General features: G+C 36.2%; 10 protein-coding genes across 10 annotated transcripts in view; 7 read left to right on the forward strand and 3 right to left on the reverse strand.

The window, feature by feature from the left end:
• Positions 1 to 18: 18 nt before the first annotated feature.
• Positions 19 to 1,124, forward strand: C9374_002783 (uncharacterized protein; the record flags this gene model as incomplete). The annotated part of the gene is made up of 2 exons (XM_044692238.1): positions 19 to 1,023; positions 1,080 to 1,124. 2 exons carry the CDS (start codon positions 19 to 21, stop codon positions 1,122 to 1,124), a joined length of 1,050 nt encoding a protein of 349 aa, XP_044550329.1.
• A 365-nt stretch (positions 1,125 to 1,489) lies between these two features.
• C9374_002784 (uncharacterized protein) lies at positions 1,490 to 3,835 on the reverse strand (the record flags this gene model as incomplete). The annotated part of the gene is made up of 1 exon (XM_044692239.1): positions 1,490 to 3,835. One exon carries the CDS (start codon positions 3,833 to 3,835, stop codon positions 1,490 to 1,492), a length of 2,346 nt encoding a protein of 781 aa, XP_044550330.1.
• Positions 3,836 to 4,500: 665 nt separating this feature from the next.
• C9374_002785 (uncharacterized protein) lies at positions 4,501 to 6,248 on the forward strand (the record flags this gene model as incomplete). Its single annotated transcript, XM_044692240.1, has 2 exons — positions 4,501 to 4,546; positions 4,990 to 6,248. 2 exons carry the CDS (start codon positions 4,501 to 4,503, stop codon positions 6,246 to 6,248), a joined length of 1,305 nt encoding a protein of 434 aa, XP_044550331.1.
• Positions 6,249 to 6,655: 407 nt separating this feature from the next.
• C9374_002786 (uncharacterized protein) lies at positions 6,656 to 9,553 on the forward strand (the record flags this gene model as incomplete). The annotated part of the gene is made up of 1 exon (XM_044692241.1): positions 6,656 to 9,553. One exon carries the CDS (start codon positions 6,656 to 6,658, stop codon positions 9,551 to 9,553), a length of 2,898 nt encoding a protein of 965 aa, XP_044550332.1.
• A 340-nt stretch (positions 9,554 to 9,893) lies between these two features.
• C9374_002787 (uncharacterized protein) lies at positions 9,894 to 11,690 on the forward strand (the record flags this gene model as incomplete). Its single annotated transcript, XM_044692242.1, has 3 exons — positions 9,894 to 10,252; positions 10,353 to 10,657; positions 10,837 to 11,690. The coding sequence occupies 3 exons, from the start codon at positions 9,894 to 9,896 to the stop codon at positions 11,688 to 11,690; spliced, it is 1,518 nt and encodes a 505-aa protein (XP_044550333.1).
• A 73-nt stretch (positions 11,691 to 11,763) lies between these two features.
• C9374_002788 (uncharacterized protein) lies at positions 11,764 to 12,825 on the reverse strand (the record flags this gene model as incomplete). The annotated part of the gene is made up of 1 exon (XM_044692243.1): positions 11,764 to 12,825. One exon carries the CDS (start codon positions 12,823 to 12,825, stop codon positions 11,764 to 11,766), a length of 1,062 nt encoding a protein of 353 aa, XP_044550334.1.
• Positions 12,826 to 12,978: 153 nt separating this feature from the next.
• Positions 12,979 to 13,992, forward strand: C9374_002789 (uncharacterized protein; the record flags this gene model as incomplete). The annotated part of the gene is made up of 1 exon (XM_044692244.1): positions 12,979 to 13,992. The coding sequence occupies one exon, from the start codon at positions 12,979 to 12,981 to the stop codon at positions 13,990 to 13,992; it is 1,014 nt and encodes a 337-aa protein (XP_044550335.1).
• Positions 13,993 to 14,195: 203 nt separating this feature from the next.
• On the forward strand, positions 14,196 to 15,200 carry C9374_002790 (uncharacterized protein; the record flags this gene model as incomplete). The annotated part of the gene is made up of 1 exon (XM_044692246.1): positions 14,196 to 15,200. One exon carries the CDS (start codon positions 14,196 to 14,198, stop codon positions 15,198 to 15,200), a length of 1,005 nt encoding a protein of 334 aa, XP_044550336.1.
• Positions 15,201 to 16,161: 961 nt separating this feature from the next.
• On the forward strand, positions 16,162 to 16,392 carry C9374_002791 (uncharacterized protein; the record flags this gene model as incomplete). The annotated part of the gene is made up of 1 exon (XM_044692247.1): positions 16,162 to 16,392. One exon carries the CDS (start codon positions 16,162 to 16,164, stop codon positions 16,390 to 16,392), a length of 231 nt encoding a protein of 76 aa, XP_044550337.1.
• Positions 16,393 to 18,872: 2,480 nt separating this feature from the next.
• C9374_002792 (uncharacterized protein) overlaps positions 18,873 to 18,881 on the reverse strand; it is a gene marked incomplete at both ends in the record, with an annotated part of 609 nt that continues 600 nt past the window's right edge. The window contains one exon of the mRNA XM_044692248.1: positions 18,873 to 18,881. This exon is cut by the window's right edge and continues 600 nt beyond it. Within this exon, the coding sequence (XP_044550338.1) occupies positions 18,873 to 18,881 (9 nt within the window).

Genomic DNA, 18,881 nt, shown 5'->3' on the forward strand with positions numbered 1-18,881 from the left:
TAATCAGAATTTTACAAAATGATAAAATCAAAACACGATAGTGGGCACACTTCTGCAGGGGACGAGTGGAACAACGATCAAGGGAGTTCTCCCGAATCCACAAAATTCATTCAACTCACTCCTCAGGACCCCAAGTTTCACGAATTAAAACTCAAATTAATCCATTTATTTAATTTTACTGAAGATGATATTCATACCATTGAGATTTCTCATCAATCGGATCATGTCAAAATGAGTTTACATCCCCGTAAGCATATTGATAAAACTCTCCTCTTCGAACAACGTCCACAAGTTATTTTCTCTCGTTCCGAAACAGTCATCCCACGTAACCACAAAATAATTTCGTATTATGATGGATTTGAAATTGTGAGACGTGAATCACGTTTTGGAAAAACAACAGTCATGCCAAGTGCTCAAATTGCACTCATTGATTTTACCTTTCCAGACATGAATGATGTCACAGAAATTACTGGCTTGACCAATTACTCTGAAATTGATCGAGTTTTGCGTGAAAAGAGACGTGAGACTTTAGAACTTTGCAAAGCCTTAAAAGCTCTAGGTTGTAATGTTATTATATCACAACACTCACTTTACAAACATGAATTGGTTCAACGTTGTTTGGATAAACTTGGAATTTTGCTTGTCGAAGGACCATTCATGAATCAAGACATGAAACAAATGTCTATCGCACTAAATTGTCAAATTATTTCGAGCATTGCATCCGTCAGAAATTATTTGTTTGGTAGTGCAGAAAGAGTTGAAATTGTGACAAAAGACAATGACAAGATTTGTGTAAAAGTTTCTAACATTCCATGTATATATGATTGCTATCGACATGTAGGATTGATATTTAGAGGAGAACCGCAAGAGGGAAGTAATGATTATTGTCCTTTGGAAATTACTTGTTTGGTAGCGTCTTATTTAACTCTTAAAGAATTGCATCATGTGGCAATTAGTTGTAAATTCATGTACAGATCTCTGCTCGATGTTGTACATTTTAAGAATGATTCTGAAGCACCAAATGTAACACTTGTGCAAAATTTGGTGTGGAAACCATTAGTGTGTTTATTCTTTCCTAGATTTCAGAAATCCTTGAACGTGAAAAACTGGATGTTGGTTCTTAAACGAAGAGTGCAACACTTGCAAATCCATTCTCCACATCAACTGCCTCTGGTAAAAGAAAAGTCTTCATCAGATTCTCAGAATGTATTCTCCATTCCAAAACCAAACTTTATCAATTTTGTTGCGAGTCGAACAGGTGGCAACGAATTTGTTGAAAATTGTGAATGGATATATGAATGCCCATTGAAATATGATCAACTTAAAAAAAACGAAGAGGACATTACTGACAGCTCCAGATTTTGTGATCGCTGTAATAAGACTGTACATCTCGTTCACAACACCCAGACCTTTGAAGAACATGTTGAAAAAGGAAATTGTGTTGCATTCTCCACAGGTCGACACAGGGAGTTTCGACTTGGGTTTGTCACTAATTATAGGTAATTACTCTCGGTGAATTAGTAACTGTGATTGGCTCTAGTTCTTTAAGCTCTGAGGTGCTTGATGACTCGGTTACTTTTAGCTTTTTTTCAACAACTTTTTGCTCGGTAGGTTGAGAACAACATGTCAAAGTAGAGTTAGATGAAGTTCCAAACAACTCTTTCACGTCAATATTACAATATTGTTTGCAGTAGTCCATCCATACTCGAGCGAGATTGTTTTCTAGGGATGGAAATGGAAAACCTTCTTGTTGAGCTTGAGCTAAATGCCTCCTCATATTTGTGCAAATGCTTTTAGCAACTTTCTTGTTCACGAGTGGATTGTTGATTATTAAATTAGCATTAGCCATCCCACCAATGTTTCCACATCTCAGTTCAACACATCTCGTTCTATTTGTGTCAACTTTTGTAATGAATCTAAGGCCCATGTATTTCGGTTTGTTTTTCTTCTTTCTCTGTGCGTCTAAAGCAGGTATTTCACATGATCGATACATGAGCATATGTTCTGTAAGCTCATTTCCAACAAACGTTGTTTTTGAAGAGAGAACCATTTCAATAGGTCGCTTAGAGAAGAGTTGCTTCAAATTAAAAACACCAGATACGGTCGTTGAAGGATATTTTTGATGTGAATTCGAAAAATTGATAGGATTATAGTCGTAATATTTCACATCTTCAATCACATTCGAAAAATGATTGTCGCAACAAAAGGTCTTCACAACATCCTGAATGGGTAAATCATAATAGTCAATAACCTTTGCAGTTCTTAGTTGTTGCTTGTCGGTCGAATAGTCTTGTTTTGTCGACCATTGTATTACATTACCTCGTTTTTCTTGATAGGAAATGTACCAATCTGGAGAATATTCCTTGCTGAGATATCTCAAGAATTTCCAATCCTTGTCAATGATATTCGTGGACAAAAAATCTCTTGAATCAATGGTAAGCTGAGATTGCATGGTCTCATTATACTCCAATTTTTTTCTGTATACTTCAATGACATGAAGTGGTAAATGATCATTCTTCAATCCAATTTCTACCCAATGATGAACATAGTTCTGGTATTTTTCCTGGAACAACACAAACAAGTCCTCTAAATCATAGAAAAACATGTCACATAACATGTGGATTTCATCCAATAACCCAACAATCATCTGTTTAGGTTCAGGATATGCAGTTGTTTGTTGTTCTCGACTGTTTGAAAGACTTCTTGGGGACATTGTATTGGTGGTGGTCTCTGAGCTATCTTTAAGGTGAATTTCGTCGGATCTAAGCGGTGGGTATGAGTTTGTCAAGTTATTTTCATACCTGTTTTTGAGGAAGGTGGAAAATCGGTCATGGCAGAACCACGAATATCTCTTTGGAATAATTTTCTCAACGGTATATTTCAAATAAGGGTATGGTTCATCCGACTTTTCACTCGATGCATGCCACCCGTCAAAGTTAAAAACAATGTTGTGACAATATGTTTCCAAAGCATTCATCAGAGTAGGAACGTCCTTCAAATTTTTAGAAGGTTTTCTTAATGGACCGTCATACATATAGTCCAAAAACATTAGCTTGACTTCAAAATCAATATCCAAGTCTTGAGCTGGGCGCCTCTTGTTCTCTTTTCCTTGCATTTTCACAAAATCCAAATATCTATTTCTTAATGTCTCAACTGAACCAAACGTAGATTCTTCTTTTTCGAAATTTAGTTCCACCACATTCCTATTTGAGAGAGCTCCAAGTGATGAATGCCCTTTTAAAGGAGAGGGAATGTCATTGCCGCTCATCAGTGAGCCTATTTTATCATTTTCATTCAAGGAAGAACTGCTGCTGTCACTACTACTGTTCGATACACTGTTTGTTGTGATAGTATTAGAGAGATAACCATTGGATGCCAAACTATCTGAAATTCTAGAAATTCTATTGGACTGCCTCCATTTTGCCTCTAAATGCAACCTATGTTCTGATATCGAGTAACAACCCAACGTTGGGTTCGTTAAATTGAGAGACCACCTAAAACTATGTGAGGTTGATGCAGACCTATCTTGTTGGAGAAAATTTGTGAGAACAGGGGAGCGTTGTTCATACGAAGATAATCTCGGAGAGGAGTATTCTGCTCCATTCACCGATCGTGGCGAGGAGCTCTCTGGGTTATTCCAACCCGTAGCTGCAGTCACTGGGGAACAAGAATTCGTTGTTGTTGCTGTTGTAGTCGATGAGGGAAGAATCACACTATAATAACGAGCTGGTACTGGCAACAGCAATGCTGTGAGAGGAAGGCGAGTTTTATAATCTCCCACCTTATATTTGGATGACGACTGTTGTTGTTGAATGCTGCTAGACTTGAACGACATTTCAAAAGTGAGCTGAGACTGCTGTAGAAATGATAACCAATAATACTGCTGTAGAAAAGGATGGCAGTTAGAGATGTCGTTGTTGTTTTTGTTGCAATGTTTTTGATGTTGTTTTGAAAGGTTGACATCTTCGCCATGAATTTTCGTATGTTGGAGCACAGAGTCTCTCTTTCCAAATGGATCCGCGAGATACAATTTTTGGGATCAACTATTATGGGCAGGTTCTCATGCTGGCAAACAGTTCTACTCTATACCTTCCCGACAAGATTGTTTCGGATGCATCAGTCTCATATTTGGTTGTCATGATGAATTTCAGTAGAATGCATGATCGTCAAGTACGACCAAGAGAGAGATGGTTGATTCAACAACTCTCTACAGTTTTGAAAGTAACCTATTCAAGACATGAATTCAAAGTACCCTTAACGCTGTGCTGGGGTATTGCCAAGGTTCTGATCATCCGAAGGCTTCTTCTTCGGGAGAACTCAGGAATCAATTTCAGGCTCATTGCACCCCCAAGGAATGTATTGGACCTACTCCTACATCTAACAACAACAAAATATTGGAGTATACAAATCTGTGAAAGTACTTTCGATTTGTTTTGAGGAGAGAGCGTGTTGGTGAAGGCTCACCATTCAAAGATTACTCATCATCACCCAAAACAAAAAATGAAGTCTTTCATTTCTCGTTCCTCCTCTCAATTTGCCAAGAAGGGTAGGTTGTGTGTTTGAAATTTTATTGGGCTGATGAATATTTAACGATGTATTCTTGATGTTGCCGATACATGTTATTCGTACTCGTGTATTGCTTGCCTGATGCGTTGTTGATGATGACATTTTTCTTTTCTGATTGGATGATTGGATGCCATGATAATGACACACAATGATCACAACAACAAAAAATCATCATCATACTAACGATGATATGGAACAACCCATTACGATGATAATTGAATTTACGAATTACATTGTATTAATGATTTCATCGTACAAAAATCTTCTTCCTTTTGATGATAATTCGAAAAATTGATTTATTGCACTCACCTCATCATGACATGGATAATGTTAAACACTCTATCATCGTCATCATCACCAATTACAACTTGGTAATCATCAAATTCCTCTGATGTACCATGACTCATTTTCCAACATCATCAGTCAATCCACGTGCTAGCAACACTTGTGTTAACAACATCCAAAAGAGATTCCTCAACATTCACGAATATCAAGCCAAGGAACTCTTTAAACAATTCGATGTTCCACACCAAAGAGGTATTACCGTTGGCGACTTGAAGGATGTTAAAGGTACTTTGGCAGCTCTCAAAGAGCAAACAGGTACCAAGAACTTCATTGTCAAGTCTCAAGTCTTGGCTGGTGGTAGAGGAAAGGGTCACTTCCTTGAAAATGGATTCCAAGGTGGTGTTAAATTCACAAAGGATGAAAAAGCAGCAGAAGAGGTTGCCTCAAAGATGCTCTACAATACTCTTGTGACTAAACAAACTGGTGAAAAGGGTATCAAAGTGAACAAGATCTTCTTTGCTGAATGCTTGGACTTCAACAGAGAATTCTATTTTGCCATTCTTTTGGACAGAGCAGCTCAATGCCCAGTTTTTGTTGCCAGTTATGAAGGTGGTATGGACATTGAAGAAGTTGCCGAGAAAAAGCCAGAAGCAATCAAGACCTTGCTCATTAGAGATCTTGAGAACGGTCCATCTGATGCTGAGGCAATTCAATATGCTAAGGATCTTCAATTCAAGAAGCCAGAGGAAGCTGCTAAAGTTATGAAGAAACTCTACACAATGTTCCGTAAGACTGATGCTGCTCAATTGGAAATTAACCCTCTTGTAGAACTCGATAACACTGCTGATCTTTCATGTGTTGACTGTAAATTGAATATTGATGACAATGCTGCTTTCCGTCAACCAGAAATTTTCGCTATGCGTGACTGGGATGCAGAAGATCCAAGAGAAGTTGAAGCTGCCAAGGTTGAATTGAACTACATTGGTTTGGATGGTAACATTGGATGTTTGGTCAATGGAGCTGGTTTGGCAATGGCAACAATGGACATTATTCAACTTAACGGAGGTAAACCAGCTAACTTTTTGGATGTTGGTGGTGGTGCTACAACCAAGCAAGTCAAGGAGGCTTTCAAGATTATTTTGAAAGATGAAAGCGTCAAGTGTGTTTTGGTCAACATTTTTGGTGGTATTATGCGATGTGACGTTATTGCTGATGGTATTGTTCAAGCTGCTTCAGAGTTGGGCGTCAATGTTCCTATTGTCGTTCGTTTGGCAGGTACTAATGTTGATAAGGGTCTTCAAATTTTGGAAGATGCTGCAAAGAAGGGCACTTTGAAGGCCATCACTGCCAAAGATCTCGACGAAGCTGCAAAGAAGGCTGTTTCTCAATTGAAGTAAATTTTCCCCAAACGATAAATTTCACAAAAGAGTTTCATTTATTGAAATCACTACCTGTACTGATGATACCCATGAGGTTGATGACGAGGATTTGCTCACCTTTTTAAATCAGTCTTCGCCAAATCTAAACATTCCTTCGCATCCATTTCCATGTAGAGTTTTTCTTGTCCTTTGCTGACCGGGAAATGACTCAAACCTCTCGCTCAACCGTTCATTCGTTTTCAAATTTTCGAAAAAAACAAAATCCTCCTGGCTGATCCAACAAACACACAAAACGGAGGTAATTGCAACTGTCACGTTGTCATTCGTTCACACTCGAGACCCCTACTGTCATCTTTGGTCGTTTGTCAACAACAACACCACACCCTCCTCTTCAAAGTATCTTCATATCCTCCTGTTTCATGAAAATGTTCTCTTCACCCTCTAAAAACTCACTCAACAATCGACGATTACCAATTTCCGTATTATTCCATCATCCCACAAGTGTCTTGAATCATTCCCATTCGACATCAACAACTAGTAATAATAATAACAACAACAACAACTCGTCTTGTTCCTCTCCGACCTCACTCTATCCAACCTCTCCTTCTTCTCTTTTAATCACTTCTTCACCTTCATCCATTAATAATTCTCATCATCCACGTTCTCCATCCTTTACTTTGTGTCCAACTTTACCACAAAATTCTTCTTCTTCTAATCAATCTCTGCCAACAACGAATAACAACAATAACCATCATCATCATCATGGAAAAAGATCTTCCATCTTGTCCGTTTCCTCCTCTTCATCATCCACTGAAAAATCGAATGAAGAGATTTCGGTATCAACAACATCTTCGTTCCATGGAAATTCAAAACATACTCGTGAAAAAACTACTGTGGTTGTGATGGATTCTGTTGATGATCATGCAGCATCGTCGGATCCACTGGTGCCATCGAATGGTTCCATTTCTGATCCAGCCTCTCATTCAGAAAGACATGATCGAAAGGGAAGATCTCTTTCGAAAATTACCAAAGATTTGAAAGATAAGCAACAACAACAACTCTCTCATTCAACGAATCATGATTCTCTAGGGAATCTCGATGAGAATGGATCCGTTCTTTCAAAAACAATGGCGAATCATTCACACATGGTTTCAACAACACATTCGGAGCTCCTAAATTCCACTCAAAATCATCATCAGGAACAACAACAACAACTCCTTTCGACGACCATGACAGAAGATTCCTCCGAACAGCAACATCCAGAAAACTCTCACGAAAAACCAAGTCTCAAACGAAGAATGAGCTCCTTCCTGTTTCGGAAATCTCTCACTCATGAACCAAGTGAGGTCACTAAAAGTTTTAAATTGTCGACCAATGCTGCTCGAAAGTCATTGACAGGTGCTGTGACAGCTTCTTCCCCTCAATTGAATGGAGAAAATGCTCACATGCCTAAACAAACGTCGTCCTCCATTTCGAAATCTTCTCGACAAAGTTGGAGTAAGAGTTTCTTTTCTTCCAAAAACAAAGTTAAGGAAAATGTTCACTTGATGTCAAATGTCTCTTCTGCACAACAGCAAGGTCTGAAAAATTCCACACATCATCCTTCTCCTCAACCACAACATTCAAGATTCTCTTCTGGTTCTTCCAATAGCTCTGCAGCTTTAACCATTGTTCATTCGAATGGCTTTGGATTGAGTGAATCTCCAGACACCAGTAGTAGTTCCTTTGATTTTGCAACTTTGGACGCGAGTGTAGATAATGTAAGCACTGGAGGAGATTTGACCTATATTGAACCTACTTCTTCGAATAATTTTTCAAAAAAGAATATTCTCACAGAAGAATTTGCAAATGTTCAACATCAATTTGGAAGTATTGAATCATTGAGAGCGACGTTTTTACAATTTATTTCCAATCAGACTGGATTGAATTCATCAACGTCGAAAACTTATTCGAACACTCCTGTACGAATTTTAGAAAATGAGTTACTGATTGAGTTATATTTTATGGATTTCATGTATGGAAATAGCTCTGGAAAATTGTCTAGAAAACTCACAAATTCATCATCGATTTTGTCTCATTTAGATTCATTTTGTAAATTTTTACTTTCCAAGTTCGATCGCCAATCTCAATTGTGGAGAGACATTATCGAAGATCAGGCATCTCACTTGAAATACCCATTTTTAGAATGTATGGTAGTCGAAGCCATTGATAATGAAGATGAAAGTCAGCCATGGATGACTCATCAAAGACTTGGTCAATTCTTAAAGCATTCGCACGAGTATTATGTGAAGAGCGTGAGTGATCTACCCGAAGACTTTCAAGCAGGACAACTCAAAAAACAAATTCAAATGCTTTGTGACATGTTTTATGTTGAACTCGACGATTACTTTATGATCTTTCAAAGTAAGAATTACAAATATATGAAACAATGGATTAGTGAAGGTCTCAAACACAAAGTTCTTCCAAATCATGTCATTGAGTTGTACAGAAAAGATAAGGAATATCATGACAAGATGCAAAGCGATTTTAAAATCACACCAGAAGATTTCACAGTCGATCACGTCATTGACAGAGATTGGAAATTTATGAAGTATTTTTGTAATGATTTCTCAAGTCATTGGTTTTTGACATTTAGCCAAATTGGAAAAGTCACTTATTGGAACAGTTTTTCAGATTTCTCAACGGACAATCTTAGTTTAAGAATGAGTAAGGTTGTTGGATATTTTGATTATCCAATCGAACACGTCGCCAAAGCACTCGCTAACGATGATCATTTACAATACCAATTCAAGAATATGAAATGGTCGTCCTACAGCTCCATTAATGAGTCCAATTCATTACACAAATATCCTTCTGTGCTCATGTCTGGCTCCTTTGACTCTGGTTCCTTATTCCTTTCAAGATCCATTCAACTGGTATTTTCTACAAAATGTAATTTTTGTGAGGACGAACTCGTTGAAGTTCAAACGTTTTTCAAAACATGTGACGTTATGAAAGAAAAGTCAAAGAAGGATCTCATCAAAATTAAGATGCCTCTATTGGGAATGAGAATTTTAACAAAATTGGATAATCACAGAACGCGATTTGTTGAAGTGAGATTTAGCAATTTAGGAGGTTTGCTCAACTCGAAAATTGTTCTCTTCAATCCATTGACTTCGAAAAAAACATGCTTGGAAACTTATCAAGGTTTATTGGACGCGATTAAAAGAAGTGAACAGCAGGGATTTCCATTACCATCGTCTGAAACGAACAATTTAATGAGACTTTGGAAAGAATATTGCAAACATTATTTCAATATGGACATTGGTGAAAAGTATAAATGAGAGTGGTTTTGATTTACGCACACATGCCAATAACAGAGAAGATTTATCATGTCAAGCAAAATCCTTACCTTAATTTTGGAAATGGCGCCAAAAAATGACGAAAAGAATGCTCGGGTGGTGAAATTCATGAGGAACCAACAAGCCATAACGCCCTCATCTCAACTGCGAAAAAGAAAAGAAAGACTAGTATTAGATGGTGAGTTATGTTGTATCATGTTTACAATGTTGCGACCTATCGATATGATTGTGTAGTAAATTCGTAAATGAAAAAATAGCACAATCTGCCTTGGAAACCATCTTTGGGCCTACCCCTGAAAATCTTGAGAGGAGGCTTTCTCAAATGCTGAAAGATGGTCTTGGAAATTGGGGAAATTATTCCAAGACAAAGAACAAGGAAAATCTGTCTACTCTTGCTGCAAGATGTTCCATTCATGCCTTAAAGATATCGCTGCACCCAAATCAGACTTTAAATTGGAGTAATTGGGACAAAAATCTGCAAAAGATTCAAGTCTATTTGCAGAAATTTGCTGCAGAAAACAAATCACAGTTATCACATCATCTGGAACCTCTTTGCCGATTCTTAAAGCTGACAAATTCTCTTTCATCTCTGACCTTCCAGGAAGTATTGCGGAAAGCTTTATTTCCAGACAAGGTCATCAACGCCGAAGGGAATGCTTCAGAGCTCATGCTCACTCCATTGTACTTTGCTCCTTTATTTGATTTTACAAGTTTTTTCCAATTACACAATGACAAGAAATGCGTAGGTATTCATTGTTGATGTATTTGATGATTTGGATAGACATGCATTGGATTGTAGTAACACATGTATATCATCATATCTCTATACTGATACGTTAAGCGATCCTTTGAAGAAGGTAGTTTCAGATTTTAAGGCTGATGATATCATTTTCATGAAATACCACACTATCCTTCCAAATTTGATATTCATGATTAGAGAGGACAACAACGGAGACAATCCTATTCACCTTCATCATCCAGACCTTCCCAAATTGATTTTTGAACTGAAATTAGCTCACGCACATACAATGAGAGCACTAATTAGAGAAAGTATTGAAGATTGGCATGGAGATGTATATACTATTGGTATGACCACAGATTCCAAAAGGGCCAACCGTATGCCATTAATGGTGAAGCGAAGAAAGTTGGTGAATCTATATCCATCAATTACAAGTTGAGGTTTTTGGGGTCATTTTCGCATTGGGGGAAAGAGAAGACCGAAATGATATCAAAAATATTAACAATGATGTCCATTCCTTTCTTAGATAAAGTGGAAGAATATATGAACACTAATGCAATAAGGACAAGCTCTACAATTAATACAATAGAAAGGGTATCAAGACAAGAAGAGTACAGAAAAGTCCGAATAGACAGCAAGGTTTATGATGTTGCGCTTGACCCTTCCTTTAAGTATAAGGGTAAATCAAACAAGATGTTACAGAAAGGAACAATTTCTCGTGGAGGTGCTGGATCTCGTGAAATATTCGTCAAAACATGCGCCAGAGAAGTAGAACATTGTGAAATGATTCGACCGTTAATGAGAAATTTGGTAATCGGCCTTAATCCTATTCACAAAATGCTGTTTATGCCAGTGGGATCTCCTTGTGTCGGTCCGTTAAGCGAATATGAATTACAAAAACTCATTATTGATATTCTTGTTCAAATCCAAATTTTGAAACATGATGCCAGATTCATTCATAATGACATCAAACCCTCAAACATTGTGAAATATGAAAACCATTGGTATCTAATAGATTTTGAAATTGCTCACGTATTAGACACTATTAAGGATGACAAATGTTATGACTTGGATGACAATGTGGTAGTTAATAGGGAACGAACGAACGGATATATTGCTCCTGAAAAGCTGTCAGATGGCCACGTTTCACCTAAGAGCGACATTTATTCATTTGGTGTAATGCTTAATAAGATGTTCGAACATACTTTGGAGAGTTTACCAAAATTGAAGAAATTGGTCGATGAAATGATGATAAGAGATGTCAGGAAACGAGTATCTGTCGAAGATTGCTTGAAACACTTCTCTAATACGGAAGTTTCTTCTGCATTAACATTTTTCAGAATCATACCTAGGAATTTTGGAGAAGTGATAATCTCTTGAAGCATTGAAAAATTCAGGTGTTTCCAAATAGTAAAATCTTCAACGTATTGATTTAATAACCGATATACAGTGATTACTTGTATATTTGTATTCTATGATTGCCATAATCACAAACGTAAAGTTCTCCAGTCAGTTCATTTACACATATTCCATCAGGATTCAAAAATCCATTCTTATCTTTCTTATTGTATCCAAACATTTGACAGAAAGCACCATCCTCTGTAAAAACCTGTATCGTGTTACTTTCACAAATACTGACCAATAACCGTTTAGAGACATTATCAAAAACAAGACCTCTGGGAACGCTAAACAGGTCGTTTACATTGGAAATCTTATTCAAAGTTATCCATTTCCCATTTTCATAGGAATACCTTAATATTAAAATGTTGTTTTGTGACAAACCTTGGCTAATGAACACCAATCCTTCCATGCTAATATCAATGCCTAACGGGTGCTTAATATAAAATAGAGGAGAGTCTGATGTAAGTGCTGATATGAATTCTCCAGTGCTAGATTTAAATAAATAAATGACACTCTCGTCATAATCACACACGAAAACAATTCTATCGTGTATCGACCGAGTCTTTTTCCAAACAGCAATTCCAGCTGGGCAACTACATTTTGTCGATTTCCATAACTCGTGTGTTTCTACTTGTTCCATTGAATTAATAAGAAAGCTTTCGAGATCATATTTACTGATATATCTCGCTTCATCGATTTCATATTCAACGAATAGAGCTTCTCTATCATATCCATCATAATCGTGTTCAATATACAAGCTTGCTGGAGAATAAATTGTTGTCGAGAATTTTAGTGTTGTTTTGTATTCTTTTGAATTTGCACAAAACACTTGAATCCGATGGTTTCCATAATCCGAAATCACAATGCAATTATATTTTCTACTAAATCTAACATCCCATGGATGACTGAAACAATCGTTGGAGCAATCTTGCCGTTCATACACTCCTAACGATCCTACAGATTCAAAATTCAAAGAAAAGGCTTTTAACTCACATTTTCTCGTCCTCAATTTTTCTTTCAATTTTGAATACGGAGATGAATCACGTGATTCGGATAAAGATTCATCATCATCAACCTTCAAATCCAGTAAAATCATCTTTACTGATTCTGTCATTTTTTTTGACTTGTTAAATTTGTAAAAAGAACTTCAATTCTAAATTGTTTCAAAGGCAATGATGCCATTGAAAACACCAATCATACTCACAGTAGCTCAGTGGTTTCAATAAATATTTTGTAACGAGATCAACTCGCTGCATTTTCAAAAAAAATGAAACAAGTCCATCAGCACGTAAACGATGATTCCATAGTCATCATGGAATTGTTGGATTTACACTCTTCAAACACTTTTTATTATGAAAAATTAAAACAAAAATTACGAAATGATCGCAAATTACAAGCCTTTTCCATGAATTTTGAATCCGTTCAAATCTTTACAACAAATGATCAAGGACAGAAATTTAAAAATCCGTGTGATGTCAAGATTTCCTATGAATGTCAATGTATTTTGATTAGTGAGTTCAGCAATTCGAAAATTCATGTTTTTGATCTATATTCACGACAGTATAGAATGGCCATTACCACACCCGGAATGCCCATGTATTTAGCCATTGAAGAAAATTATGATAAATGTCATCATGATGCTCTTTATTTTGATTGTAATAGTTCGAAAATTGTGTACAAGTATCATTTACGTGCTCTGTTGGAAGGAGATGAACAAAATTCACTACTTTGGGAGTCTCTCCCATTGGAAAATCCAAGAGCCATTGCACTTTACAATTCAAAATTTGGTGATACAAACTCCGAGTTTAAAAATGTGTATGTGTGTAATTACGGAAAACAAGCAGTATCAATATTGAGTTCAGATTCTGGACAGATCATACAAAATATTGAACTGTATATTCGTTCTCCATATGGAATTACATGCATGAGTGAAAATGAAATTGTAGTGAGTGATTTCACAGAAAATTCTCTTCAAGTGTGGAGACGAGAGAGTGCTTTGAATTGGAAAGCAATTGCAACCATTGACAATTCTGGAAGCGAGGTAGAGATTAGTAAGATTCGCTTTCCTCAAGGTGTTGCGTTTGATCAAGTCTCAAAGAATATCATTCTGTGTGACAACGGAAATAGTCGAATTTTAATCTATTCCCAAAACGGGACACTGGTACGACAATATAATTTCCCAAGTACATTCTATTGTCCAGATGGGTTGTGTGTGAATAATAAGACTGGAGAGTTGATAGTGTGTGATTACAATGAGTGTATTGTACAAATTTTCAAATAATGTTGTTAACATTTTCTTGTTGAGCCATTGAGAAGAATCATTTTGAAGATTTATTGAATCCCATCACGTAAAAACAATCACTCAATGTCATTAATTCAATGGAAGTTGTTGGAATAATTTTGGATTTATCGATTATTAGCTCTGTGATTACGTCGAAAGTTACGTAAAATGACTGAAACTTATTGTTGTTGTTACCAGTAAAAATGTCTCAACATTCATTAACATCTTTGCCTCTTGAAATTCTCTCGGAAATTTTCAAATATTTACTACACAGTGATACAAGTAGGAATTTAATAAATTACAAGAATGATGTCTCGGAGTTATGTAAATTAGATTTATTATGCAAGCAATTTTCAAAGAATGAAAATTATAGAAATTATATGGATGAGAAATATTGGAAGAGTATTCTTTTGAGATTAGTCGGAATCAATCCGTGCCAATCCAATGATGATGTAAACAAGGAACATACGATTGAACCATCTGTATTGGATCAATTATCAAAAAGAACCTTTAAACAAAGCTTTGGATTGATGAACCATTATTTACATCAAACCAATGATGAACACCACAAACTCGATAGATCTTTGGTAAATATATTAATATACGGAGAAGGTGGTGTTGGTAAAACTTCAATTGCTCGAAGAGTTGTTGAGAATCGATTTTTGGAATTCTATGAACCAAACATGTATGAAGAATTTGAAAAACAAATCATCTTAGATGACGCTACTTCAGTTAGAGTTACATTGTGGGATACTGCTGAACACATGGAATTCAGTGCCATGAGAGACATGTATATTAGAAAATGTTCAAGTTATATCATTGTTTGTGATATTACGGATTTAAAAACACTTCAAGGAGTTGAAATTTGTGTCGAACAAATTATTCGATGTAATGATGATGAAAACTTTCCATTCCTATTCATGATTAATAAGGTGGATTTAATACAGAATCATCATTCTCAGAGTATAACAAAATCGATGGTTGAGAAAATATTGAAGCAACAATGGATTACTGATTTTGAAATTGTTGAAACGAGCGCAAAAGAAAATATCAATTTAGATGAACCATTGAAAACACTGGTTAGAAAACATTGTAATTTTCTTCCAACTCATGTCAAAAGACAAAGAAGATGGTTTTTGAAACAAATTGCAAAAAAGGGAGTCCGCGCTTTAAATCATAATAGTAAGAGCTCTTGTGGTTTAATGTAAATGAATCAGTAATATGTTTGACACCTTCATTGTCAATTATTTCTACCTATGTTCAAATATGTCAAATTGAGGTTAAACAAACGTTATATTAATGACTGAGTTTAATCTAGTTTTCAACAACTTGAAACTGTTGTGCACACTCCAAAACAAGCAAGCAGATGAACCTTGACTGGTTGTTAGAATGTCAAATGCTGACTTCAAAAATGATATCTCCCTTGAACCTTTTGAAACGTTAAAAACAACAACCACATTGCTCCTATGAAATTCTCAAGTGTTTATACTGAATTAAAATAATTGTCAAACTCATCATATTTATTCTCACAACCCTGTTTGTTATCAAAACACAACAACAAGAGTCGAAAGATTTCTTGTAACTCACAGTTCATACAGTCAAAGACTGTAGCGGGAGTGTCGCCATATTCCTGGCAGGCTTCCCGTCCATATTAAATATTCAAAGAGAAATGTCAACAAATATCAACTCTAGTACATGAGTAAATTCAGAAAGTCCATTTGCTGATTTTAAAAAGGATGACCTTTAATATTGCCTTATCTGCAATAATCGTTGTCAGTGGTGGAGTATCAATAATTTTCCAAACTCTTGTCCTCTTGAACTTTTTCATTTCCTTCTCCTTCAATTAGAGGATGGAAGAACAGTTTCAGAGTATCACTTGCAAAATAATTCAACCATTCATCTCGTGTTGAGATTGCATGGAGGAGTTTGGGAGAGAAATACGGCCATCATTTCAATAACATTCGATCATATATTATGTAAATTGTGAAATAAAATCCAATTGGATTCACTCAATGTCATTTGAGTTCTCTCTTTTCAAGAAGATAAAATTTTCATCCACAACAGCTGATGCGTTGCAAGGTCCTGAGACATGTACAAAACAATGTAGACACGAGGTAAAAAAGATGACATCCACTCACAACCTAGTTTCATGTCACCAAAAAAACAACAATGAATGAAAAAATTAGAAAGACCATTGAAACTAAATTAATAATGGTATTGATGGTGAGAGGAAATACCAAGTTCTCAGGACAATTTCTTGGTGGAACCACTATTGGAGGAATTCCATTACATCGACATACATCTGTGATTATTCTAACTGAAGAAGAGATTTCAGATTTTTTGGGAGACAAGAATCTTGAAGCACTTCAAAAACTATCAGGATTGAAAAAACAGGATTGATTTCTTAGGGTTTGGCGGTCTTTGTTGGGTTTTCGCAAAGGACTTTCTTGCTAATGTTTTTTCAGGTTTTTTCTTCGAAAGTTTTTCTGTCATTCCATGAATCCATTACTCACCAGTCCAAATCTTGAAATCTGCAAGCTGAACTTTGAATTTTTTGAAATGGTGAAGTACATGTGTTATTTCATATATCATTATTCCGCAACGGACTTTTTGAAAGATAGGTTTGAAAAACACTAGGTTCAGTCAATGATACTGGTATTGGAGGTACATTGTTATATTTTGCTCCATGAACGAATAACTATGTCATAACTGATTCACAGCTCTTAGCTGAACATGAGTATCTTGTTAATGGAACTCCTTGATCTTCAAACATTGAATCTACTCCTTCCCAAAATACTCCTTCCGGAAACTATTATCTATTTGGAAAGAATTATTATGAACAAAAAAAATTATTCGAGTGCCTTTGATTATTTGGAATATTCTGCCAATGAAGAACATGCAGAGGTACAATATCTGGATGAATGTATTGATATGGACGGGGAGTGACGCATAATTTACAAATTGCTCAACAATGAGAGGAAGAACTTCTCTCAATGAGATCCACCTTTATGGGAATGATGTATGGCGATAAAAGATCACATGTGAATTCAATAACAAGAACAACACTCAATCAACAAGTTCTGTATGCAAAGGAAAAGAATCAAGCACGACTGAGAAAAACGGCTCACAAAAATTCCTCTCAGCGATCCATTTCGAATTTAGTGAATGATATGGCATAATCCGAACAATCTGCAACCCAAACGATGAGTCAAACATCAGACCATAAGGCGCCGTTCGATAAGACACAATCGGACCCTAGTAACAATGGTCAAGCGAGGGCCCTTTCAAACCTTCAGCCACAGCAAACAGCCATTCAGCCAGGATAGTCCTCGCTGCCGAAATTATTTTCGGATGCAATCAACAGAATCCTTAGGCATCTGGTTGAAACAGGATTTTTGCGGCTGAGGTAGGATTTTGATCAGGTGATCAGTTTATTTTGCTGACTAAAAAACCGTTCTCCATAATGACGGTTCTTGGAAACGAAGTAAATTCCTCAAAATATTGCGTAAAATCTTTAGAAACGTCCATCCAGGCAAAGGTTTTTGTTCTTCTTATTCCTTTTTGTCCACTGTTTGATTTGCTTAATTTGGCAGATGTAGACATGATATTTTTCATCTAATTGGAGAACATAATCACCAATGCTTAAATATTCGGAATTGAGAGTCATTTGCTTCTGGTTTTTCAATTTGTTGTTTGTGATAGGTAATTCCTCCAATGGTGATATGTGCGTTGGATTGTTTGTTTTTGAAATTTTGCAGCATGTTGTGTGGTTGATGTGTTCTGTTCCATTGCTGCTCCAATTTATCAAATTCCACAATGTCATTATTCGAATATTGTTTCAATTTGAATTCTTTTGTAAGTAAAACTTCAATACCAGGTATATTCAAATTAAACAATAGAGTATGAATGGTTGGATTCATATTCAGTATCTGAAAGCATGGCAAAAGTGCGACATGCTCTTAGCCACAATATTGTCAAGCCACTCCATAAAAATTCTCGATCATATATTCTTGCAGTTGAAAAGGTAAAAATACTCTGTTGTTGGGTGATGATTGAACTCTATACATTGTCAAACACAAACCGATCATTAATAACAACAGTAATGGATAATGACAATTTATCTACCTTGAAGTCGAACTATAAATTGACTCATCATCATCTTCGATGTCAGTATTGTTATGATTTGTTTCTTTTTCTTTGAGGAAGATGCGAGCGATTCCACAAAGCTCTTTTGTTATGAACATTTGTTTGACATCATCTTCAGTCATAATCTTGTTTTTACGTGAAATCTTTGGTTTGGATTATCATTTTCGGGTTGCATTCGGAAAGAAATCACTGCTTTGATGATGGATTTTGGAAGTGCAAATGACATGATCTCTTCATCATCAAATAAAAGTTAGAACAAGCAATGCTTCTGATAGCATTTTCTTCAAAAATACGAATTACTGAATTGATGTCTGATGGTGTGAATTTTATATCGGTAAGATAGTCATAGAGAAGATGAAGATCAGAATTCGTTTCGTGGGTGTAAGTTGATGTGGATTGGTTGTCTAGCTCCACATTTGAATTCATTTCGTTCAAGGATAACATGCCAAGGCTTGTCCGTAATTGTTGTTGCTTTGCATTTTTATTTTTAACAATTTTTCTCGATTTAAAGCCAAAAACAACCACCAAAATCCACAAACATCCGGATTCTGGAGGATTCTGGATTTCCACAAAGTTTGGGAAGTCAGCAGGAGCTGGCAGCCGTCCTTTTCGGCTGTTTGCTGCGGTCAAGCGAGTAATATTTCAAAACGATCAACAACTAATAATACACAACTACAATCAAACAATAGTAGTTCACAACAACATTCAACCATGACAGTTGGCATTTATTTTATTCACAGGGT

The sequence above is a fragment of the Naegleria lovaniensis genome (assembly GCF_003324165.1).
Source record: "Naegleria lovaniensis strain ATCC 30569 chromosome Unknown tig016, whole genome shotgun sequence".
NCBI classification, from domain to species: domain Eukaryota; phylum Heterolobosea; class Eutetramitea; order Acrasida; family Naegleriidae; genus Naegleria; species Naegleria lovaniensis.